The sequence below is a fragment of the Natrix helvetica genome (genome assembly GCF_964273705.1).
Source record: "Natrix helvetica genome assembly, chromosome: 2".
NCBI lineage: Eukaryota > Metazoa > Chordata > Lepidosauria > Squamata > Natricidae > Natrix > Natrix helvetica.
This window is the reverse complement of record NC_138552.1, coordinates 296,973,613-296,998,848: the sequence shown is the minus strand read 5'-3', so window position 1 is coordinate 296,998,848 and position 25,236 is coordinate 296,973,613. Positions and strand designations below refer to the sequence as shown.

Genomic DNA, 25,236 nt, shown 5'->3' with positions numbered 1-25,236 from the left:
CCCACCTGCCACCCAATCCCAGATTTTAAAGTGGTTTAAAAGAAAAGGAGTTGTTAAACATGGAAACGGGAGCTCACTCGACGCAAAAGGCGGCTTGTGCAACGGTGGGAGATCTCAGCATCCGATTTGGGCCCCATTGCAGTGGCAAAAGTTGGGGAGGGGTCTCATCTGCCCCCTTTCCTATTGATGTGGGTCTCTTCAGCCTCCATCACCCAAAGCGGTGGTAGCAAAACCCCCGAAATGAGCCATTCTTGTTCTTGATGCAGAGATTCTCCGCTTTGGGGTTCAAGGCCAGGCACAAAAGATGACGGATAGTTCTCGACTTATGACCGTTCGCTTAGTGATCGTCCGAGGTTCCAACGGCACTGGAAAAAGGGGGCTGTGACCGTTTTTTTCACACTTACGACCGTCACTGCATCCCTGTGGTCATGAGATTAAAATTCCACTGACTCACATTCACGACGGTCGCAGCGTCCCGGGGTGACGTGATTCCCTTTGGCGACCTTCTGACCAGCAAAGTCCATGGGGCAAGCCTGAGACCCTTCACAATGATGTGATTCACTCAATGACTGCGGCAAGGAAGGTCATAAAGTGGGGCAAAACTCCCTTAGCAGGTGTCTTGCTTCGCGGCGGAGGTTTTGGGCTCATTGGTAGTCGTAAGTCGAGGACTAACTGTACTTCAACTAAAAAAAGCGCCCTCCAGTGGACCTGGTACGGGGCCAAGTGCAGAGGAGGCAGAGAGGCGCACACGCCCAGCAACACTTTGGCACAGCAAGATTCGCATCATGCACCCGGAAACTATGTGTCACCACCACCCCCTAAACTAGGGCTGGGGGGGGGGGGGGGGAAACATGGCCCTTGGATGACTTGTGGACTTCAACTCCCAGAATTCCTGAGCGAAGCATGGACTTCAATTCCCAGAATTCCTGAGCCAGCATGGCAGGCAAATGGATTCTGGGAATTGAAGTCCATTTGCTCACTCAGGAATTCTGGGAGTTGAAGTCCACAAGTCATCCAAGGCCCATCGTTCCCCACCCCCGCCCTAAAGGAAAGACAAACCCCATGCCAAGGAGGGACCGGGGGGGGGGTCACTGCACCCTGAGCCCCCCCCCCCCCCCAAGCCGAGCTCACGAGTCCGAAACCCATGCCATGCACGCTGGTACCTGGCTGGCAGGACTGGCTTCCTGGCTGGGCGGCTGGGCCAGGCCTTCGGAAGGTGGCTGGGCCTCCTGGGGGCTTTGGGCCCCCGAGGGCTTCCCTTCCAGAAGGGGTGGGGTCTTCCGAGTCTCCTCTTTCTTCCCCCGCTGCCTGGAGTGGGGCCGGTATTCCCTGGTCTTCGCTCGGGACATCAGGCTCTTCAGCCCCACGGAGAGGTCATCCTTCAGGCCGGCCTCCTTGGGCTGGGGCTTCAGGGACGGAGACGAGCGAGGAGGGGGAGACAGCATCCGGGGGGCTGGGGAGAGGACCCTGGGGGCTGTCTTTTCCTTCCTTTTGTTGGGCTCGGGGGCCCTGGGGGCCTTGGGGGGCTCCTTGGCGGCCTCAGCCTCCTCCCCAGGGAGCACTTTGTGCACCAGGCTGCGCATGGCCTTGGCCACTTTGGTTCGGGAGGAGCCCTGCGCGTCCTCGCTGGGGGCCCCGGGCCCCATCACTGCGTGGGGCCCCTCCAGGCCATTCACAGCTTGGCTGGAAGGCTGGGCCTCCCCGTTGATCAGTGGGTCCGGGCTCTTCCCCTTGGCAGAACGCTTGGGGGGCTCAGGGCTCTGCAGCTGGGGGGCTTCCTTCTCTGCCGTCGGGGAGTCTGACTAGAGGCACAGAGACAAAAAGGGGTTACTGAGAGGAGGGGAACGCTGGAGAGCAGGATTCAGAGGAAGGGGCGCTCTCGGAGGTTTTCTGGCAGACGTTTCATGACCCAACTAGGTAACTTCATCAGGGCTAGAAGAGAAGAGGGGGAGAAAAAGAGGAAGAGGAGGAGGAGGAAGAGGAAAAGAGGAGAAAAAGAGGAAGAGGAGAAGGAGAAAAAGAGGAGGAGAAAAAGAGGAAGAGGAGGAGTACTGCGAGGTCCTTGGTGCTCTCTGAGCTTGGTGGTTTTATTGCAGACGTTTCATGACCCAGCTATATAACATCATCAGAGCTAGAAAGGAGTGCAATTTGCTGTCTGATTCTCTACAAGTGGCCCCAACAGCCTAATCAACCAAGAAGAAAACAATACCCATATCAACACTGACAGGGCAAGCGATGGTACATAAACAGAGAGAAAACCCCTCTCCTGCCTAGCACTGATGATGTTTCCTAGTTGGGTGATGAAACGCCTGCAAGAAAACCACCCAGCTCAGAGAGCGCCAAGGACCTCGCAGCCCCCCTCCTCCTCCTTCTCCATTCTGCAAAACCCCTCTCCCTTCTATCGTAGCCCTGATGATGTTACCTAGTTGGGTCATGAAACGTCTGCAAGAAAAGCACCCCTTTCCAGAGAGCACCAAGGCCCCCACATAAATGGGTTACAAGTAGGTCCAACCACCAAAACGCTCCACCCCCCCTCAAGGACCTCCCAAGATTCAGGCAAGAGATCCACGTGGCCTGAGACCCCCCAGGTAACCCCCGGCTTCTTCCCTGGGTAACAAACGGTCAACCCAAGGAAGAAAACACCCCACAGCGGATCGTCCACTTAGGACAGGTCACCAATCAAAGTCCTGACAGAACTCCCCGGGGATACTTAAAACGCAGTTCCAAAAGTCCAGCAGTCACTCTTCCTTGTGGCCACAGGTTGGGCCAGGGGTGCGTTGCTGCCAGCGTGACTGCCGGTCTGGGGCGTGTGCACTTTGCCTCCTTTGCGCACACCACGCACAAGCACAGTTGCCTGTAAATAGGCCTGCGCATGTGCAGAACATTTAAAAAATCAAAACAAAAACCCATGCTGCAGCACAGGGGTGGGTTCCTACCGGTACGGCCCGGTTCAGCTGGCCATGCCCCTGAACAGGTTCTATCGGCTCTGCCGCCATCTTGTTTTTTGCTTCTGCGCATAAAAGCAATTTTTTTACTACTGCACATGTGTAACGCACATCCCTGAACGAACTGGCCGTAACAGAAGTTGGAACCCAGCCCTGCTCCGGCGACTGGGAAACGAGTTCAGGGGCGTGGCCAGCCTGGGTAGCAGTCAACTTCTGGGTTGGGCACTCAGCAACCGGTCTGAATTTATAGCCGACTGCTGCAACCTGCAATCGTGTAACTGGGATTTTATGGCAGTTTTGCTGGAAAATGGACTTTACTTCTGATTTTTAGCAAACATATCAGAGTGGTTATTTAATGACGTGGTCAATGATCACACCACAGTTGTTTTAACCGCAACAAAGAGCCGAAATGATCATAAAGTCAGTTTGGTCGTTTGCGTGTCCCCTTTTATGACCGTCATGACTTGCAACTGTAGTAGATTGGTGGGGTGGCCTAGAGGTGGAGCTCTCACCTCACAAACATGTGTTTGATGTGGCAGGGGCCTTTTCTGCCTGGATTCTGAAGTCCCAGAGCAATGGAACGTCTTCATTTTCTATGGCTTTCTCTATTTGATGGTCCCACCAGTTCTTGCTTACAGGCAAAGGGTATTTCTTGCAGATCTTCAAAATGCATCCTTGTTGCTACTTTTGTTGTGCCGCTGCTTGATGTTGATTCTGTGTGATCTTGCGGCAGCTTACCAGGTGGTCGCACAGATTGACTACAGGCAGCGGCACAACAAAAGTAGCAACAAAGGTGCATTTTGAAGATCTGCAAGAAATGTCCTTTGCAAGCAAGAACTGGCGGGACCATCAAATCGAGAAAGTTGTTGTTGTTGTTGTCGTCATTATCATTATTTTGCTGCTTTAAATGTACCCTGATAACATCTGCACCATCCACAAACTCTTTGTGTATCTGATCACACTTGGCCAGATCACACAATAAAGCATCCAATCCAGATAGCCAATCAGCCCAGGAGGGCCCACCTGACCTGACCCCCAACTTATCGTGACCCACAAGGTGGCCTAGACTGGGCTGAAGTCACACTCAAACACGGATTCACTTACGGGCCCCTCCTCGTTCCCATTTTTCCTCACGGTTAAAACTTTGTCTTCGTCCTTAACCTGGGGGGGGGGGGAGAGAAAGAGGCAAGGATTCGTTCGGCGGCCCGTCAGAAGTGTGTCAGAGCTGCATGCACACATGCGTGGACAAACACACACAGGCGCTTTCCCACTTGCACATTCCCAGGGGGTCGGTGCTTCCTGGGGTCTCAGAGCTACGCGAGGGGCCACGGCGGCCCAACCGGGGGTCCTACTTTGACAATTTGCAGGGAGAGTTTAAGGATCACCTTTGGGGAAAGGAGAAGAAAGTCTGCCAGGAGGTTTGAGCAGGAAGGAAAACCAAGTCAGCCACAGCTGGATTCACAGCTGGTGTCCAAGGAACATCTCACCCCGCAACAGGGGCTCACTCAGCTATTTGGCCCCTCGTTGTTCCTCACCTGTTCACACCAGTGACGGGGAATCTTTTCGGCACCAAGTGCCCAAAAGACTGTGGGCACACTCGTCTGACCCGCGATCCGGAAGGGGAGCTCCCCAAAGCGCATGCACGCACCCCAAAATAGAATAGAATAGAATCACCGAGTTGGAAGGGACCTTGGAGGCCTTCTAGTCCAACCCCCTGCCTAGGCAGGAAACCCCGGTCCTTTCTCCCTCACCCCCCCCTTTCCCTTCCCTTCCCTTTCCTTTCCTTTCCTTGCACTTTCTTTCTCTTCCCTTCCTCCCATCGCCCTTCCTTCCTTCCTTCCTTCCTTCCTTCCTTCCTTCCTTCCTTCCTTCCTATAAAATAACAGAGTTGGAAGGGACCTTGGAGGTCTTCTAGTCCAACCCCCTACTCAGGCAGGAAACCCTGGTCCTTTCTCCCTTCCTCCCTTCCTCCCTCTCCCTTTTCTTCCCTTCCCTTTCCTTGTACTTTCTTTCTTTTCCCTTCCTCCCATCACCCTTCCTTCCTTCCTTCCTTTCTTCCTTCCTTCCTTCCTTCCTTCCTTCCTTCCTTCCTTCCTTCCTTCCTTCCTTCCTTCCTTCCTTCCTACCTACCTACCTACTTACCTACCTACCTACTTACCTACCTACCTACCTACAAAATGACAGAGTTGGAAGGGACCTTGGAGGTCTTCTAGTCCAACCCCCTACTCAGGCAGGAAACCCTGGTCCTTTCTCCCTTCCTCCCTTCCTCCCTCTCCCTTTTCTTCCCTTCCCTTTCCTTGTACTTTCTTTCTTTTCCCTTCCTCCCATCACCCTTCCTTCCTTCCTTCCTTCCTTCCTTCCTACCTACCTACCTACCTACCTACTTACCTACCTACCTACTTACCTACCTACCTACCTACAAAATGACAGAGTTGGAAGGGACCTTGGAGGTCTTCTAGTCCAACCCCCTGCCTAGGCAGGAAACTCTGTACAACCGAAATGAAGTTCTGGGTTTCTGACAATCAGCTCGCCGCTTGCTTATGCGGGAAAACAGGAGATCTTCCAGTTTCTGGCCCTGTTGCCTGGCGGATCGTCATGCGAATAAGAATAGAGAACGGAGAATTGCGTGGGGAAATTCTGCAAGCGATCCAAGCAAACTGGGGGCAGCTCTATTGGCACGGAGGCCCTGCCCGAGAACTACCTGCACTCTGTCCATGCCCTGGAGCAAAGAAATGATTCCCCAATGGGTGCAAAGGCCAAAAGCAGACTATGAGCCTCCCCAAAGATGGATTTCGAGGGAGGGGGGGGGCTTTTTAAAGAGACCCTGCAAAGCTTACCAGCACCTCTCCTAAAAGGGCTAAAGACCCCCCAGCTTTGCCCACCCTGAGAGTAGCCATGGGAACTGTGCAAAATTCCCAAGCGAAGGAACTCCCACCCACCCCCCAAACGCCAGGCACACATCCCCTCCCCATGCTTTGCACACAAGCCCATAATCCACACCAGAGGTGCAGTTAGTAAACAAATGGATCCTCCTGCAAGTTAGTCTCCTAGATTTGGGGGAGGGGGCTAGGCAAAGCCCTGGAGGGAAGGGCTGCCCCTTGGCCCAGCAGAGGGTTTTTTTGGGGTGGGGGGGGCTGTAGACTGATCCAAGGCCGATCAGAGGCAACCCCTCTCCCGTGGTTGTTGACAGAAATAATCCAGAGCTGGAGGGTCTCTGGCAGAGCCTGGCGCTGCTGTCAGAAGCCCCTTCCCCCTTTTTTGCATGCTTCCCCCCCCCCCAGGTTCACTGCAACATGTCAAAGCGTGCAAGGAAAGAGGAGTGGGGGAGAAACACTAGCAGTCACACAACCACAAGACTTCCCTTTTGCTCCCAAAAGGCAAACCGTGATGAAAAGGCCATATTTGCAGGCACTCAAGAGCGGGAGATCTGAAATAAGAGAAGGAGAGAGTCGGAGAGGGAGCTTGGAGGTCCTCTAGTCCAGCCCCGCTGCTGGAGGTGGGGATCCTAGACCAGGCGTGGCCAACTTTGGGAACTTGAAGACTCAGGGACTTCAACTCCCAGAACTCCCCAGCCAACAGGAGTGTGCAGCGTTGGGCACCTTATAGAATAAGAGAAGTGGAAGGGACCTTGGAGGTCATCTAGTCCAGCCCCTCTGCTCAGGCTGCCCAAGTTCTTCCACTGAGGGGTAAAGAGGCTGCAAGCTCTGGTCTCGGGACGCTGGGCTCACCCAGATCCAGCACCAGAAGAAAGTACAGCAGTCCTCGAATTACGACCGTTCGTTTAGTGACGGTTCAAAGTCACGAACGGCACTGAAAAAGTGACTCGCGACTGGCTGGTGCTCGCATTTATGACTGCTGCGGCACTCCCATGTGGTCACGTGATCAAAACTCAGCCGATTTGGCAGCCGACTCACATTTATGACGGTCGCACTGTCCCCGGGGCCGTGGTAACTGTTGCGACTTCTGATGAGCAAAGTCAATTGGGATTCGCTTAATCACCGTGTGGTTCACTTAACAACTGCTGTAATTCACTTAACAACCATGGCAAGGGAAGGTCGTAAAATGGGACAATATTCGCGTAACGGCAGAATCCGGAGTGGTTTAACAGCCGCCTTGCTTAGCAATGCAACTTCGGCTTCCAATTGCGGTCGTAAGTCGAGGACTACTTGTAACTCACAAAGGGGTCCTATGTCAGTCCAACATCAAACTGCTATCTGAATTTTAGGAGGCAATAATAATAATAAAATAATAATAATAATCCTAGGCCCCTGGGTGGGGCCCGACTAGTAATCAATGCCAAATCCGGCAAAACAACTGGCCGCTGTGATACAATCGTATAATAACAATAACAATAATAATAATAATCCTAATTTTTTAGGCTTTGCAACTGCCATTCCAACACACACACACAGAGAGCAAATGCCCCCTTCAACCCTGGCCGAGGCTGGCAGCCTTTGGAGAACAGCTTCAACAAAATCTTTTTAGCATCTTTTACAGGAAGTCCTCGACTTACGACCGTTCGAACTTACAACGGCACTGAAAGAAGTGACTCAGGGCCGTTTTTCACACTTACGACGGTTGCAGCGTCCCCGATGGGACACGGGATCAAAATCCAGACGCTTGGCAACTGACTCCTATTTATGATGGTCGCAACGTCCGGGGGGGGGGGAGGAGTGGGGAGCCCCGCGATCCCCTTTTGCGACCTTCTGAGGAGCGGAGTCCATGGAGAAGCCAAATTCACTTAACAACCGTGTCACTAGCGGAACAACTGCAGTGATTCGCTTAACAACGGTGGCAAGGAAGGTCATAAAAGGGGGCAAAACTCCACAACGATCTCATTGAGCAACGGGAAATTTTGACCTCAGTGCTGGTCGTAAACCGAGGACTGTGCCCAAAATATCAATGGTGACAATAGTCACTTGGGGGGGGGTCTTCCTTTGTGCCCCTTCGCCGTTCCCGACTCTGTTTTTCCACCCCAAATTTAAGTCTGCGGCCTCCCAATTTCCTTCTGGGCTACACAACATTTTCATCACAACGTCTGTGTCCTGTGCAACAATTCAAAATAAATCCTTGTGATCTTTTTTGCCTTAAAAAAAAATAAAAATTGTTTTGCTGGGAGGTCAGCTCTCTCTCTCTCTCTCTCTGGCCAGCCCAACCGTATTTCCAGCAGCCGGAACAGCTGGAAACTTATCAAGCCCTTGACCAGGATAATAAATGAGACACAGGTAGATGCCGGTCAAGCAAACAGCTGTTAACCTGGTTAACCTCCCCAGGGGAGGAAAAAAACCCCAACCCATTATTTCTGGGGCTTTGGAGCTAACTAACTAGGAGAGTTGACTAGTTAGGGGGCTCTCAGAGTAAGGGGTCAGGTCTTGGCATTCACCCCGATTGCAAAGCTGGCAGCTACACACTTCCTACTAAGCCATGATTGCACACCACCGGTAGCTCCTAAACCGCTTTTTGGGTGGCCTCCCAAACTGCCTTGAAACCGCAGGGCCGAGAAATCTACCCTTAAAAGTGCAAAACACACCAATTTCCTGCCGGTTTTCAACAGAAGGAAAAACCTATTTTTTGTAAGAAAAGGTTTTCGTTGCAGCTGCGTTTTTTTTTCCAAACAAACTTTTATTTTATGTTACATATTTAAACTTCTTTATAAACCGAGTGTTGTCTCCCCCCCTTTACATCTTCTATTTATGCATAGTACATTTTACATCTTATTTCCATTTTACGCCTCAGTCGTCTTATTTTCATTCCATATTCTCCCGCTTAATTTTAATTTCTTCTTAATATATTGACAATATCATTATTTGCCTCTCCAAGTTAATCACGTTTATTAACATATCATTTCCATCTGTTATTCTGTTTTACTGTTAGTAACCTATACCTTCAAATTTAATTCTGTATATTACACATCTCATTTGATTAGTTATCCACAAGTAACAGTTTTAATCTATGTCCAACACATTGTATTGAACATATACCTTTGGCTATGTTTACTAAATTTCATTCTATTCTACTAAACCAGGGGTGTCCAAACTTGGGAACTTTAAGACTTGTGGACTTCAACTCCCAGAATTCCCCAGCCAGCCATGCTGGCTGGGGAATTCTGGGAGTTGAAGTCCACAAGTCTTAAAGTTCCCAAGTTTGGACACCCCTGTACTAAACATATCCTTCTCTTTCTTTCCTCCTTTTAACCATCTTCTCTTAGTCTCTCAGGAAGTTCGTTTCTCTTAAGGGGGTTGCAGCTGCGTTTCTGAATGTTGGCAAGTCGAGGATGGGTGGACTTCAACTCCCAGAATTCCCCAGCCAGGGAATTCAGGGAATTGAAGTCCACCCAAGTTGAGTGACATTGCCCTATAAGAGACCGGCCAAAAATGTTATATACTCTGTCTGCTTTGCTAAAACAAGCATTGGAACTGCCTCCCCAATTTTGGGAGGGGGAGAGTTGCTCCCCTAGGATATTATACAGAGCTGGGGGGGGCTACGCCCAAGACCATCCCCTTTCCTAAGGCTCTTTTCCCAAATAGCTGGCCTTTCTGGATCCACCCACTAGGCCACCTCGTTTCGCCATTATGACCACCCTAGTCAACAGAGGAAGGGGGGAGGGGAAGCCCAGCGAACCTGGCAGGGTCTCCGCTGTTTAAGAGAGTAAGTAACTCAGGGAGCCTTGGGGGTCAAAGTGGATTCCTCCAATCCCCGAGGGGCAGGGTGTTTTCCGACCGACTGGATCCCTTCCTGTAGTTTGCAAAGGGGTTAGTTATTCTGAGAAGCTGACGCAGGTGCCTCATGGGTTGGCAAACACTGGCATTGCTTAAGGTCCGAAGTAGGGAGGTGAGTAGGGCCGTAAACAGTGACCGACCCTGCTTAGCTCACTCTCACGATGCTGGCCGGCACCGAGGAGCAGCTTGTAAGGAGGTTTAGTCACTGGTGCCCGCCCTCGTGCCCCCATGGCTACGGCCTTTCAGAGCCAAGAAAAGCTCAGACAGACAGCAGTTCAACTGGGCTCTCCTTCCATCCCTTTCTCTCCAAGATCCGAAGGAATCAGGAATGGGGCCATGAAAGACGCTGGAGCCGAGGGGAAGCCAGAGGCTGATCCGTGCCCTCTCAAACTGTCACGGGGGACCCTCGACCAGGAGAGGGACCCCAGGATCACACATACACCCCAACCTCCAGCCACGAGGCCATCCTCGGTGCCGCAAGCTTTGTCTGCCGCCAAAGAGAAGAAAGGAGAAGCAGCACGGAGAAGTGAGCATGGGCTATTCTCCCCGACCTACACCCAGAAAGCAACCCTCCCTGCCAGCATGGAAGGTGTGTGCCGGGGGGCACAGGTGCCCATTAGAGGCCCGGCCCAAGAGCACAAGTCAAAATCACTGTTAAAAAAAAAAGACAGAGAATCGCAAGTCAGAAAAGTTTGCCAAACTCCCTGCTCCTGCTTTTTAATATTTAAGCGCACCCGTCGCTCAGACCACGACCGGTTGCCCGACCAGGGGAGGGGAGATTGGGAATCCTTACCGAGCGCTGTGGGGGCCAAGGCCCTGAGGCGTCGGGGGGAAGGCAGCAGCCGACCGGCCGTCCCCGCAGGCTCTGGCCAAAGAAAGAGCGAGCGAAAGGCGATAGGGAAGGAAGTCGGAGGGCCCAGCGAGAAAGGACAGCTGAGCTGATATGGACCAGCTATTTTTAGCCGTGAATGTCAGGCGGGCACCGAAGGGAGGGGAGGGTCGCGCTGCCCAGCTGCCCCCTGTTCTCCACCCAGAGCAAGCTGGGCTTTGACAACCGTCTGTAGGGGGGAAGGAAGAGACGGCGGCCTCCAGTACGAGAGGAAGTCATGTGGGCGTCTGGCAACGGCAAGGAGCCGACGGCCTCTTGGCGCCCTGCAGCGCCTTCCTCGACATCTCGCCCAGGAGGACGACGCGATGCGCAGGTGCCCCCCCCCCCAAAACGAGGAAGCAGCAGTGGTGGCGTTTCCTGCCGTGCGCACCGAGGCCCAAACCGGTGACGGTAGCCGCTTCCTTCCTTGCAATCGGGTCTCGTGGCGGCCCCAGCGTTCGTTCTTTCCATTTGCCTGGGGCTGCTCCCCCAAATGCCTCCAGAAATTGTGGGCGCTCCATCACTGGGGGGTTTTAAGAAGAGACTGGACAGCCCCCTGTCTGAAGTGGCATGGCTGGGCTCCCTGGCTTGAGTAGGGGGTTGGACTAGATGACCTCCAGAGCCCCTTCCAGGTCTTTTGTTATTCTGCGTTCTGTAAGTAAACTGGCAGCAGTTTCTTCCCGCACTGAAGAAATACAGGCAGAGCTCAACTTACGGCCACATAATTTATGCTGCTTTGTGAGAAGTTTGTTAAGCGAGTTTTGTCCTGTTTTACGACTTTTATTGCCCCAGCGGTCACGGGGGAACCACTGCCGTTGTTAAAGTCAGGGTTAACTCCCAGAATTCCCCAGCCAGCAGGCTTTAAGATTGGGGGGGGACTTCAAATCCCAGGATTCTACACATTTTAAAGTTGCCAAGATTCAACAGGGGTAGCTAGATAAAATCAGGGTGGGGGGGGACACATCCAGCGGCAGCAGCAGCTCCCCAATAACTGAGTGAAGCCCCCCCTCCCTCGGGGTCTGGTCTCTCTCCCTGCTTCTGTCTCCAGGCCAAAACGGCTGAGCGCCTGTGCTATAATTAGGCCAATTCAAGGCAGGAGGCCATGGCCTGGGAGGGGGAGGGGGGTCTGGGCATGGGAGGTGGGGGGTGGGGGAGAGCAAGGGGTGGGCCTCTCCAAGCAGCCCCTGCTCTGGCCCAGGGAGGAGGCCTGCTCGGGTCCCTTTTCCTCTTGTGGGGTCCATGGGGGGGGGGGGACTGAAGGAAGCACTGATCCCCCACCCACCCACTTTTTCCTCTGCCCCCCATTTCTGCCCTTTCTACCAGCAACAGACTTTATTGCTTTATATTTATTGCTCTTATCAATAATTCAAGGCAGACCATATACTTAATCTTCCTTTCTCCTATTTTCCCCCTCAACAACAACCCGGTGAGGTGGGCTGGGCTGAAAGGGAAGGACTGGCCCAAAGTCACCCATGGCGGGACTAGAACTCATGGTCTCCCAGTGATTGGCCCAAAGTCACCCAGCTGGCTTTCATGCCTATGGCGGGACTTGAACTCATGGACTCTTGCTTTCTAGTCTGGGAAACCAGGCTGACTGGGTGACTTTGGGCCAGTCACTAGGAGACTGGGACTTCTAGTCCCATTTAGACATGAAAGCTGACTGGGTGCCTTGGGGCCAATCGCCAGGAGGCAGTGAGTTCTAGTCCTGTCTTAAACATGAAAACCAGCTGGGTGTCTTTGAGCCAATCACCAGGAGACTGGGACTTCTAGTCCCGCCTTAGGCATGACAGGCAGCTGGGTGTCTTTGAGCCAATCACCAGGAGTCTGGGACTTCTAGTCCCGCCTTAGGCATGACAGGCAGCTGGGTGTCTTTGAGCCAATCACCAGGAGTCTGGGACTTCTAGTCCCACCTTAGGCATGACAGGCAGCTGGGTGTCTTTGAGCCAATCACCAGGGGACTGGGACTTCTAGTCCCGCCTTAGGCATGACAGGCAGCTGGGTGTCTTTGAGCCAATCACCAGGAGACTGGGACTTCTAGTCCCGCCTTAGGCATGACAGGCAGCTGGGTGTCTTTGAGCCAATCACCAGGAGACTGGGACTTCTAGTCCCGCCTTAGGCATGACAGGCAGCTGGGTGTCTTTGAGCCAATCACCAGGAGACTGGGACTTCTAGTCCCGCCTTAGGCATGACAGGCAGCTGGGTGTCTTTGAGCCAATCACCAGGAGACTGGGACTTCTAGTCCCGCCTTAGGCATGACAGGCAGCTGGGTGACTTTGAGCCAGTCCTTGTCTTTCAGCCCAGCCCACCTCACAGGGTTGTTGTCGAGAGGAAAACGGAAGGAGAAAAGAGGCTTATGTATGTTGGCTGCCTTGAGTTATTTATGGAGTAAATGAGGGAGAGGAAGGAGAAGCAGATAACAACAAAAAAAGGCGGAAGTGAATCTTTCCCTGCACGGAAGGTATTAAATATCGACAATTTTGCAGGATCTGTTTTTATCCCCCTTCAGTGGTTTCACTTTTCATTTTCACCTTCCCATCCAGGGCCTTTTATTTTATTTTAATGGTTACGCATCGGCCTCGACGGGAATAAAACGGGGATTTATTTTAAGAGATAAAAGCAGGCACGGAGAACCTGGAAAACTCCCCTGTGGAGTCGTTTTTCTAGCTTAAAGTGCAGCCAAATTTCTAGTAAACTTCTGTTTTTTTTGGCCTATCAGAGGCTGCAGGTGGGCCTCGAATTATGACTGCAACTGAGCCCTGAATTATGGCCCTACGTTCTGCTGGTTGTTAAATGACTCGCTCTGTGACCACACCTCATTTTACTACCTCTTCTGCAATGGTCAGTAAGTGAATACCACTGTCATAAAGCATTGTGATCATAAAACGAGGTGGGAAGCCAACACTGCCGTCGTTATGCAAATCCATTGTTTGCTGTGGCTGCTTTTTTTTACCAGAAACCCAAAGTTAAATGTCTTTTTCTAACAAACAAACAAAACAAAACAAAAACCATTGTAAATTTTTGAAAAAGACTTTGGAAAAAGTGCAGAGAAGAGCAACTAAAAGGATTGAAGGCCTGGGAACAAAAATATATGAAGAATGGTTGCAGGATTTGGGCCAGCCTAGAGAAAAGAAGGACTAGGAGGGACATGATAGCATCCTTCCAGTAGTTGAGGGGCTGCCCCAAAAGAGGAGGGGGTCAACCTATTCTCCAAAGCATCAGAAGGCAAGACAAGAAACCAGGGATGGGAATGGTGAGGGCAGAAAATATTCATTGGAAAGTTGCAGGTAATCAGGCCTAGGAGTGAGCTTGCAGGCCTCACTGAACCAAAGTTTTAAACGAATATAATTGCAAAATGTACCAGACTAATATTTCCAATGTGCTGATTTGTGTCTGCATTTTCTGCAAAGTTTGCACTTGATGTGGATATATTTGGAGCAGGAAGAATGAGATGGTGGGAGATGGGGAACTGAAAATAACAAGTGTCTGAGAGCTTCAAATGTACACGGGTGTTTGCAGAGAGTGACGGTCAGTAAGACAGAACAAGGGAGGAAGTTGTGAAATGCGTGCCGAAAAGTATAAAAAGAATGTCCTGGGAAGAGTTCGGGGCCGTTACCCATAGCTCATCCTTGCTGGATTTAGCTATGTCAGTGGAAGCTCATTGCAATAAGTTGCTAATCTAAATAATGCTATGTTTGCTATTCATGTTCCAAATTGTTCCTGAAACAATAAACCTCTGATCGTAAAGTAAGATTTATTGCTTGTGGTTGCTTGTGGTTTCCCTTTGGGTTTTTTTTGTTTTTTGTTTATTTACAAACATACAAAATACACACAGAGAGGACTTAGACATAAACTACATTTTCACAGTACATTGGAACTTCATCTATCTTCTAACAGCAGTTTCAAATCGGTACAATTCTCCTTGCGTTGTTTCCCCTTTTAATATATTTCATTTGAGTTTTACCATTTTTAACCCTCTTATTTTACTCATCTATTGATTGCCTCTAATAAATTCAAACTCTCTTGAGTGCACAGCCTGAAGATGGCGAGTGAGACCTCGCTGAAACGTTGCCAAGACAATCTCAATCTTACACGGGAAAAGACCCGAATACAACAAAACCAGCATATATACATATATATATTGTTGTAACACAAATACATACCTATTTCCCTGGCTCAGCTGATAAGGAGGAGAGCCTGTGGATTAGTGGCTAATACATCTGCCTAATATGTAATACAGCCCAGGTTTGATTCCCAGTAAGGGTATGGCTAGCTGATGAGAGCTAAATAGCTTGAAATAGATCTATACTAGTCTCCCTTTATTTATTTATCAGCACAAATACAACACACACACACACACACACACAAATTCTCTTTCTATTTTGGGGCATTATTGGCTTCTTTCATTGATCCTGCCCCATACATCCCTTCGGCCGATTCGCTCACACAGAGAGGGACTCCTCCGGGTGCCGTCCACTAGGCTGTGCCAGCGGGCGACGCCTAGGGGAAGGGCCTTCTCTGTGATGGGCCCGACCCTCTGGAATGACCTCCCCCCTGACATTAGAATGACTACGGACCTCAGCTCCTTCCGTCAGAAACTCAAAACCCACCTGTTTCAGCTAGCCGGCCTGGCCTAATTCCACCTTTCCCACCTCAGTTTGTATTTTGTAATTCTATGGTTTGGTTTTAAGGTTTAAGTTTTTAATTTTTATAAATTCGTACAGGGGCTATTTAATCTAATTTTAGCTATGTATACTATTGTTTGTATGGTTTTTTAAATTTATACCTGTACACCGCTCCGAGTCCCTTCGGGGAGAGGGGGCGGTCTAGAAATCTAATAAATTAAATTAAATTAATCCTTGTTTCTTTCTTCCATCCACCTATCCTATACCTTTGTTTTTTATATAGGGAAATTTCTATGACAAAATTAATCCAGGAGAGAAACAACCTGGCATTAAGGAGAGACTTCCTAACAGTGAGGACAATTAGCCAATGGAACAGCCTGCCACCGGAGTCCAGCCTGTTGTATTTTAACATCAGAAAAGGACAGGATAAAACCAACTGTTGTGTACTGGCGCCACCTGCTGGTCAAACAAGGGAGCAGAGGAAAGGAACATGCTTAGGTAGATCAGAAAGGTCGATGGTTCGAATCCCTAGCGCCGCGTAACGGAGTGAGCTCCCGTGACTTGTCCCAGCTTCTGCCAACCTAGCAGTTCAAAAGCACGTAAAAATGCAAGTAGAAAAAAAATAGCCACCTTTGGTGGGAAGGGAAAAGCGTTCCGTGCGCCTTTGGCGTTTAGTCATGCCGGCCACATGACCACGGAGACGTCTTCGGACAGCGCAGGCTTTGAAAGAGAGATGAGCAATGCCCCCTAGAGTCAGGAACAACTAGCACACACGTGCCAGGGGGACCTTTACCTTATAGGGAAGACACACTTGCAAAACTGCGTCCAGTTTTGGTGGCCATAATCAAAAAAAAGATGTTAAAACACTAGCAAATATCAAGATGATTAGGGGGCTGGAGGCTAAATCAGGCAAAGAACGGTTGCTGGAACTGGGCATGGTTAGTTTAATGAAAAGAAAGATTAAGGGGAACAGGATAGCAACTTTCAATATTTGAGTGTTAATACCACTTTACAAGGCCTTAGTAAGGCCACACTTGGAATATTTCCATCCAATTTTGGTCGCCACGATGTAGAAAAGATGCGGAGACTCTAGAAAGTGTGCAGAGAAGAGCAACAAAGATGATTAGGGGACTGGAGACTAAAACATATGAAGAACGGTTGCAGGAACTGGGTATGTTTAGCTTAAGAGAAAGAAAGACTAGGGGAGACGTGATAGCATTATTCCAATATCTCAGGGGTTGCCACAAAGAAGAGGGAGTCAAACTATTCTCCAAGGCACCTGAAGGCTGGACAAGAAGCAATGGGTGGAAACTAATCAAGGAGAGAAGCAACTTAGAACTGAGGAGAAACTTCCTGACACTTAGAACAATTAATCAGTGGAACAGAAGTTGCCTCCAGAGGTTGTGAATGTCCCAACACTGGAAGTCTTTAAGAAGATGTTGGATAGCCATTTGTCTGGAACGGTATAGGGTCTCCTGCTCGAGCAGGGGGCTGGACTAGAAGACCTCCGAGGTCCCTTCCAACTCTGTCATTCTGCACAGGTAGTCCTCGACTTACAACAGTTCATTTAGTGACTGTTCAAAGTCACAACAGCACTGAGAAAAGTGACGTATGATCCTCTCCCACCGTGACGGCCGTTACAGCATCCCCAACATCACCTGACCCAAATTCAGATTCCCCTGGCCACTGACTCGTACTTATGATGGGGTCACATGATCCCCTTTTGCGACCTCCTGACCAGCAAATTCCCCAGGGAAGCCCGATTCACTTAACGACCATGTAGCTAACTTCACGACTGTGGTGGTTCGCTTAACAACCGCAGCAAAAAAAGGTCGTAAAATGAGGCAAAGCTCCACAAACGTTTCACTTAGCAATGGAAATGTTGCCCCCCCATTGTGGTCGTAAGTCGAGGACTACCTGTATCCTGTACTTTGGTTCCCGCGAGCCCTCCCTTCCTGCTCCTGCACAACCCCTTCTGATCCGCCTTCCGAGAAGCCCTGGTGGGCAGGGGCTCCCCCTGGACAGAGCAGCCGGAGCAGGGGAGGACTGACCCCCAGGGACAGCAGGGCCGGCTCGGGAGGTTCTCCGGGAAACCTGCCGCCTGGGGCCTCACCCGCAGCCCTTCCTGTTTGTCTCACATTCCGGCGAAAGATGTTGCTCCGGCAGTGGGGGGAGGAAATGGTGCGCGGGAGGACCGGAGCAAGCGGAGGCCTGTCTCTTCCTGCCCAGACCCCCCCCCTGCCTCCCCACCATCAACCGGCCCAGAGAGTGGGGGGGGGAGCTGGAGGTGCTCTGTTCTAGTGGACCAGCTGTGGGGGGGGTCTCCTGCGCAAGGGAGAAGGGGCACATGCGGTGCTCAGCACAGACCTCGGGGCGGGGAGGGGGGAAGCCTGCTTGAGAAGCACCAGCAGCACGGCAGAGATGGATGGATGGATGGATGGATGGATGGATGGATGGATGGATGGATGGATGAATGGATGGATGGATGGATGGAGATGGGAGGGAGGGAGGGAGGAATGAAGGAAAATAAAAGGGGAAAGGGGTAAAAGAGGGAGGGAGGGAGGAAAGAGGAAGGGAAGGGAGGGAGGAAGAGAGGAAAGAAGGGAGGAAACAAAGAAGGATGGGTGGATGGAAGAAAGGAGAAAGAGAAAGGAAAGGAAAAGGAAAGAAAAAGGAAAGGAAGGATGGAAAGAAGGAAGCGGGGAGGGAGAGAGGGGCAGGAAGGCAAGCAGGAACGAAGGAAGATAGAAAGGGAAAGAATAAAAGAGGGAGGGAGGAGAAAGAGAAAAAGAGGGAGAGAGGGAGGGAGGAAGCAAAGAAGGATGGATGGATGGATGGATGGAAGGGAGGAAGGAAGAAAGGAAAGAGGAAGTAAGGAAAGAAGGAAGGGATGGAGGGAAGGATGGAAAGGGGGAGGGAGAGAGGGGCAGGAGGGAAAATGGGAAGGAAGGAAGAACAAAATCACAGGAAGATCTCAACTTACATCCATTCAGTGACCATTTCAAGTTAAAACGTCCCTGAATGAAGAGACTTGCAACTAGTCCTCCAATTTACAACAGCAGAGATTCCCACAATTACATGATCAAAATTGGGAAGTTGACATCTGACTCGTATTTACGACAGTCGAAGCAGGGGGACCGGATCGCCATTTGCAGGCTGTCGGCAAACGAAATGAATGGGAGGGGGGGGGAGCCAGATCCCTTTAACGACTGCAATGATTCGCTTAACAACCCTGGTGAAACAGTTGTAAGACTGGAACAAATTCACTTCTCACGTGCCCTGCTTAACAACCGAAATTGTGATCCCAATTGTCGAATGTCAAGTCAAGTGAGGGTGACATTAGATTAGGGGTATTATGGATGACTCTGGGTGCCCCCCTCCCCTCCCCTCCCCTCCCCTCCAACGCTGGATCTGGAAAATATGTCGGAACAAAGCAGCAGTAAGAGAACAACAGAATAATAGAGCTGGAAGGGACCTTGGAGGTCATCTAGTCCAACCCCCTGCTCAAGCAGGTGACCCTAAAACCATTCCAGACAAGTGGTTGTCCGGTCTCTTTAAAATCCTCCAGTGATGGAGCACCCACAATTTCTAGTGGCAAGCTGTTCCACTGGTTCATTGTCCTCACTGCCAGGAATTTCCTGCTTAGTTCCAGGTTGCTTCTCTCCTGGATTAGTTTCCATCCATTGTTGCTTCTTCTCCTGCCTTCAGGGGCTCTTTGGAGAATAGGTTGACCCCCCCTCCTCTTTATGGCATTCCATCCCCCAGGTCAATTACATCACCAGGCACGAGGGAGGGATGTTTACAACAGTGAGTATAGCATCATTTACTTCTTATTCAAATCGATTGACATGGCCTGGAGGAAGCGCAGCTCATTTACATTACATCCGGCGTAGTGAGTACATAATCAAGATTTGCTTTGCTTTGTGAGCAGAGATGGAAGAGGCCTCTTAAAAACTCCATTTCCTAAACATAAGCAAGGAAATTCAATATATTATGCTTCATAGAATTACCGCAGCCAGAATCTCATCTGCCCAAAACTGGAACCCCAAAAAATCATTCCCTCAAATGCAGAGGTCATAAAACAGGTGCTGAATGCGGGGAAATGGACAAGCGAAGGATGGAACGAAGAGATCGAGAGGAAATGGAGTATTTATAGCAGGGGTGTCCAAACTTGGCAACTTTAAGACTTGTGGACTTCAATTCTCAGAATTCCCCAGCCAGCTCTGCTGGCTGGGGAATTCTGGGAGTTGAAGTCCACAAGTCTTAAAGTTGCCAAGTTTGGAGACCCCTGATTTATAAGATACGGAAAAGGTGGAATAACTGGCTTGCAAAGAGATGTAAAATCAATGCATAGTGAGTGTATAGAAAACATAACAAAAAGAGTATATAGATATATATTCAGAAATCAATAGAGATGCAAATGTTGCATATATTTGTATATATTCTAAAAAGAATAATAATGAAACAAGGAGGGATATGTATGAAACAATAGGTCGTAGAATGGAAAAGTAGAAATTAGGGAAAAATAAAAATAAAGAGAGTGGAAAGGTGTAAAAGTGTAATTGTGATTTTAATGTTTAAAAATGCTGACTAAAAATGACATTTTTTAAAAAAAAAAACTAACTCTGTTTCCTGGCCTCTGATATTCAAAGCGTTTCCCCCACTCACGCGCTGGTGACGTCTCGCCTGGACTACTGTAACGCTCTCTACATGGGGCTCCCCTTGAGGTGCACCCGGAGACTGCAGTTGGTCCAGAATGCAGCCGCGCGGGTAATTATGGGGAGATCGAGGTTCTCCCATATAACACCTATCCTGCGCGAGCTGCACTGGCTTCCTGTGGCCTACCGGGTGCGCTTCAAGGTGCTGGTTACCACCTTCAAAGCGCTCCATGGCACAGGGCCTAGTTACCTGCGGGATCGCGTCCTGCCCCATACATCCCTGCGACCCGTCCGCTCACCCAGAGAGGGACTACTCCGGGTGCCGTCCTCCAGAGAGTGCCAGAGGGCAGCGCCCAGGAGTAGGGCCTTCTCTGTAGTGGGCCCCACCCTTTGGAATGACCTCCCCCCAGACATTAGGACAACAACTGACCTTCGCTCCTTCCGTATGAAGCTGAAAACCTACCTGTTTCGACTAGCTGACCTGGCATAATTCTACAACCTCTCCAGCCCAGGGCATTTTTAATTGGTAATTTTAGTTTTTAAGGGTTAATTTCACTGGGGTTTTAACTTTTTTAGGTATTGTAACTTATTTATTTATTCTTACCTCCTCTGTACGCTATATAATACTTTTGTACGTCGCCCCGAGTCCCTGTGGGGAGAGGGGGCGACTAATAAGTTCAAGTAATAAATAAATAAATAAAATCTAGACTTCATTTCTTTGATGTTTGGCCCATTAAGTTAAATCACAAAATATTCTATATTTAATTCTACACTGTTTTGACAGCAGTGAGAATTGTATTTGCACAACGCTGGAAAAATGGGGGAAATGTACTAAAAACATATTAGATTTTGCGGAAATTCATAGGTTGACGCTGAAGATAAAGGATATAGGAGATACGGAATATATATACGGAATATATATTAATATATATATATATATATAAATTAATTTGGGATTTTGTTTTACCAATGGTTAGATAATAAAGATAGAAATTAGAAGTTGGAAGAATACTATTATACACCAGTAAAGAATATTATTATTATTACTATTATGATGCATATGTAAAATGACCCAGAGGACACACTGTTTGTTAAATAGTTCTATATGTTAAAGAAAAATGTATGGCTATTCTTTTTTTAAAAAGATATTTAGGATGAATCAAAGGAAATGCTTCTGCAGGGGGTCCCTCGGGAACACGGAGAAATATGAGCGTAAACTCAACGTTGTTGGCTTTCGTAGAGCAACTTTGTGGATGCCGAGGCTGGCAGAAATCAGGAAGGCCCATCAACCACATCTGATAAATAAACAGAAAGTAAACCCCTGCTTCCTCCTAAAACTGATGCTGTTCCCTAGCCGGATCATAAAACGTCTGCAAAAATACAAGCTCAGAGAGCACCATGGACCCCACAGTCCTTCTCCTTCCTCCTCCTCCTCCTCACCTTCTCCTGTTCTTCCCCCTCCGTCTTCTTGTCTTCCTCCCTTCCTCCTTTTTCACCTCCTCTTCCTCTCCTCTTTCCCCTTCCTCCTCCCCTTCCTCCTCCTCCCTTCTTCTTTCTTCATTTCTTCCTCCTTCTTCTCTCTCCTCCTGCTTCCCTTCCTCCTCCTTCACCTCCCTTTCCACTCTCCCTCTTCTTCTCCCTCCTCCTCCATCGCTTCTCTTCCTCCTTCTCCTCTTCCTCTCCTCCTCCCTCCCCTCCTTTGCCCCTTCTCCTCTTCCTTCTCCCTCTCCACTTCCTCCTCTTCTTCCTCCTCTTCCTCCTTCTCTTCTTCCTCTCCTCTCTGCCCCTTCTCCTCCTCTTCCTCCTCCCTCTCCACTTCCTCCTTTTCTTCCTCCTCTTCCTCCTTCTCCTTTCCCTCTCCTCTTCCACACCCTAGTTGGATAATAAAACAAGTTTATTTTATTTTTATTTTATTATTCATATTTATAGACCGCCCCCTCTCCCAAAAGGGACTCGGGGCGGTGTACAGTCACTAAAATGCGTTATAAAATACATACATAAAACAGTTAAATAATTAAATACGTAGGTGGAGGAGGTTACAAGACTGTATATAGAATAATAAATATAATACATTAAAAACTCTAATAACCCAAGAGTTAAAATATTACCCAAAATTACCCATTAAAATATATCCATCGGGAGGTAAAAACTAAGAATGTGCCAGGCCAGCTAATCGAAACAGGTGAGAAAACCACCCAGCTCATACAGCACCAAGGACCCCACAGTCCTCCTCCCCCTCCCTTCTCTTCCTCCTCTTCTCTCTAATCTCCACTCCCTTCCAGCACTGATGATGTTCCCTAGTTGGGTCATGAAACATCTGCAAGAAAACCAGTAAACTCAGAGAGCACCAAGAACCCCAGTCGTCTTCCTCCTCCTCTTCCTCTTCCTCCTCTTCAAAACCTTTCACTTCTAGCACTGATGATGTTACCTAGTTGGGTCATGAAAGGTCTGCAAGAACACAACCAGGCCCAGAGAGCACCAAGGACCCCACATAAATGGGTTACAAGTAGGTCCAACCACCAAAACGCTCCACCCCCCCTCAAGGACCTCCCAAGATTCAGGCAAGAGATCCACGTGGCCTGAGACCCCCCAGGTAACCCCCGGCTTCTTCCCTGGGTAACAAACGGTCAACCCAAGGAAGAAAACACCCCACAGCGGATCGTCCACTTAGGACAGGTCACCAATCAAAGTCCTGACAGAACTCCCCGGGGATTCTTAAAACCTGGTTCCAAACGTCCAGCAGTCACTCTTCCTTGTGGCCACAGGTTGGGCCAGGGGTGCGTTGCTGCCAGCGTGACTGCCGGTCTGGGGCGTGTGCACTTTGCCTCCTTTGCGCACACCACGCACAAGCACAGTTGCCTGTAAATAGGCCTGCGAAATGTGCAGAATATTTTTTTTTAAAAAATGCCGCAGCACAGGGGTGGGTTCCTACCGGTACGGCCCGGTTCAGCTGGCCATGCCCCTGAACAGCTTCTATCGGCTCTGCCGCCATCTTGTTTTTTGCTTCTGTGCATCAAAGCAATTTTTTTACTACTGCACATGTGTAACGCACATCCCTGAACGAACTGGCCGTAACAGAAGTTGGAACCCAGCCCTGCTCCGGCGACTGGGAAACGAGTTCAGGGGCGTGGCCAGCCTGGGTAGCAATCAATTTCTGGGTTGGGCATTCAGCAACCGGTCTGAATTTATAGCCGACTGCTGCAACCTGCAATTGTGTAACTGGGATTTTATGGCAGTTTTGCTGGAAAATGGACTTTACTTCTGATTTTTAGCAAACATATCAGAGTGGTTATTTAATGACGTGGTCAATGATCACACCACAGTTGTTTTAACCGCAACAAAGAGCCGAAATGATAATAAAGTCAGTTTGGTCGTTTGCGTGTCCCCTTTTATGACCGTCATGACTTGCAATTGTAGTAGATTGGTGGGGTGGCCTAGAGGTGGAGCTCTCACCTCACAAACATGTGTTTGATGTGGCAGGGGCCTTTTCTGCCTGGATTCTGAAGTCCCAGAGCAATGGAACGTCTTCATTTTCTATGGCTTTCTCTATTTGATGGTCCCACCAGTTCTTGCTTACAGGCAAAGGGTATTTCTTGCAGATCTTCAAAATGCATCCTTGTTGCTACTTTTGTTGTGCCGCTGCTTGATGTTGATTCTGTGTGATCTTGCGGCAGCTTACCAGGTGGTCGCACAGATTGACTACAGGCAGCGGCACAACAAAAGTAGCAACAAGGGTGCATTGGAAGATCTGCAAGAATGTCTTTTGCCTGCAAGAACCGGCGGGACCATCAAATAGAGAAAGTTGTTGTTGTTGTTGTTGTCGTCATTATCATTATTTTGCTGCTTTAAATGTACCCTGATAACATCTGCACCATCCACAAACTCTTTGTGTATCTGATCACACTTGGCCAGATCACACAATAAAGCATCCAATCCAGATAGCCAATCAGCCCAGGAGGGCCCACCTGACCTGACCCCCAACTTATCGTGACCCACAAGGTGGCCTAGACTGGGCTGAAGTCACACTCAAACACGGATTCACTTACGGGCCCCTCCTCGTTCCCATTTTTCCTCACGGTTAAAACTTTGTCTTGTCCTTAACCTGGGGGGGGGGGGGGAGAGAAAGAGGCAAGGATTCGTTCGGCGGCCCGTCAGAAGTGTGTCAGAGCTGCATGCACACATGCGTGGACAAACACACACAGGCGCGAATTCCCCATCCTGCAAAGCTTTAAGCCTGGAGGACTTCAACTCCCAGAATTCCCCAGCCTTCAAAGCCTTAAGCCTGGAGGACTTCAACTCCCAGAATTCCCCAGCCAACAAAGCTTTAAGCCTGGAGGACTTCAACTCCCAGAATTCCCCATCCTGCAAAGCTTTAAGCCTGGAGGACTTCAACTCCCAGAATTCCCCAGCTTTCAAAGCTTTAAGCCTGGAGAACTTCAACTCCCAGAATTCCCCAGACTTCAAAGCTTTAGGCCTGGAGGACTTCAACTCCCAGAATTCCCCAGCCTGCAAAGCTTTAAGCCTGGAGAACTTCAACTCCCAGAATTCCCCAGCCTGCAAAGCTGGCTGAGGAATTCTGGGAGTTGAAGTCCTTCAGGCTTCAAGTGGCCAAGAGTTGAGACCCCTGCTCTAGAAGAAGATCCAGAACCCGTGCAGAGCGACTTTAGCAGAAAATCCCACTCCTCTTAAGGCCTGCTGGCTGGGGGATTCTGGGAGTTGGAGTCCACCCCTCTTAAAGTGGCCATGATTAAGAAGCAGTATCCTCATATAAACTGCAGGCTTTGCCCATCTGCCCCTTAAGAGCCGAGAAGGCGGAAACGGCCCCTGGGGAGGGATCCCAAAAAAAAACCCTCCCCGCTGACGCTAAGGAATCCAGCTCTTTGCCCCCCCTCGCAAACATCTGGCTTTTGGCAGCCCTGGGTTTTTTCCTCCCTGCCAGGAGATTCCATGCATTCCTTCTTTTTGCCGAGTCTGCAGGGGTAAAGGCAGCCTTCCCGCTCGGACCCCCGGCTGCAAAGCAAGACCCTCCCCACGTTCGTCCAGCCGGGAAGGCCAAGGGGGGCTCTGGAAGGCAGAGGAATGCTGGGACCTCAAAGGAACTTGGCATGCGCAGGCTCTCCCAGGCATGCTCAGACGGCCGTTCCAATCTAAAGGCGCACAGCTGGGATCCCATGCGTCGGGGTCTTAGCTGGGGACCCCCCCGACTCTTGAACCTTGAAAATGGGGGATCGATTTTTGGGGGGAGGGGAGAAAGGTGGGAACGTCAATAATGGGAGTAGCAGGGAAACACAACCAAATAGTCTGGATGAAGAGCATAGCCGGGTGCGGTGCTTTTTCTGGCTCCCACGAAAGCCGTGTAATCCCAAATCCGGGCGGAGAGATTTCGGAAGACTGACAAGCATCCCCTGTGGACTTAGAAGCACT

The 25,236-nt window shown here is 49.9% G+C and overlaps 1 protein-coding gene across 1 annotated transcript in view; it reads right to left on the bottom strand.

The window, feature by feature from the left end:
- The window catches only part of LOC309387472 (unconventional myosin-XVIIIa-like), a gene marked incomplete at its 3' end in the record, with an annotated part of 53,252 nt that overhangs the window by 8,167 nt on the left and 19,849 nt on the right, over positions 1-25,236 (bottom strand). Inside the window, exon 2 of the mRNA XM_081943953.1 lies at positions 1,164-1,802. Within this exon, the coding sequence (XP_081800079.1) occupies positions 1,164-1,802 (639 nt within the window). The remainder of the gene's footprint in view (positions 1-1,163; positions 1,803-25,236) is intronic.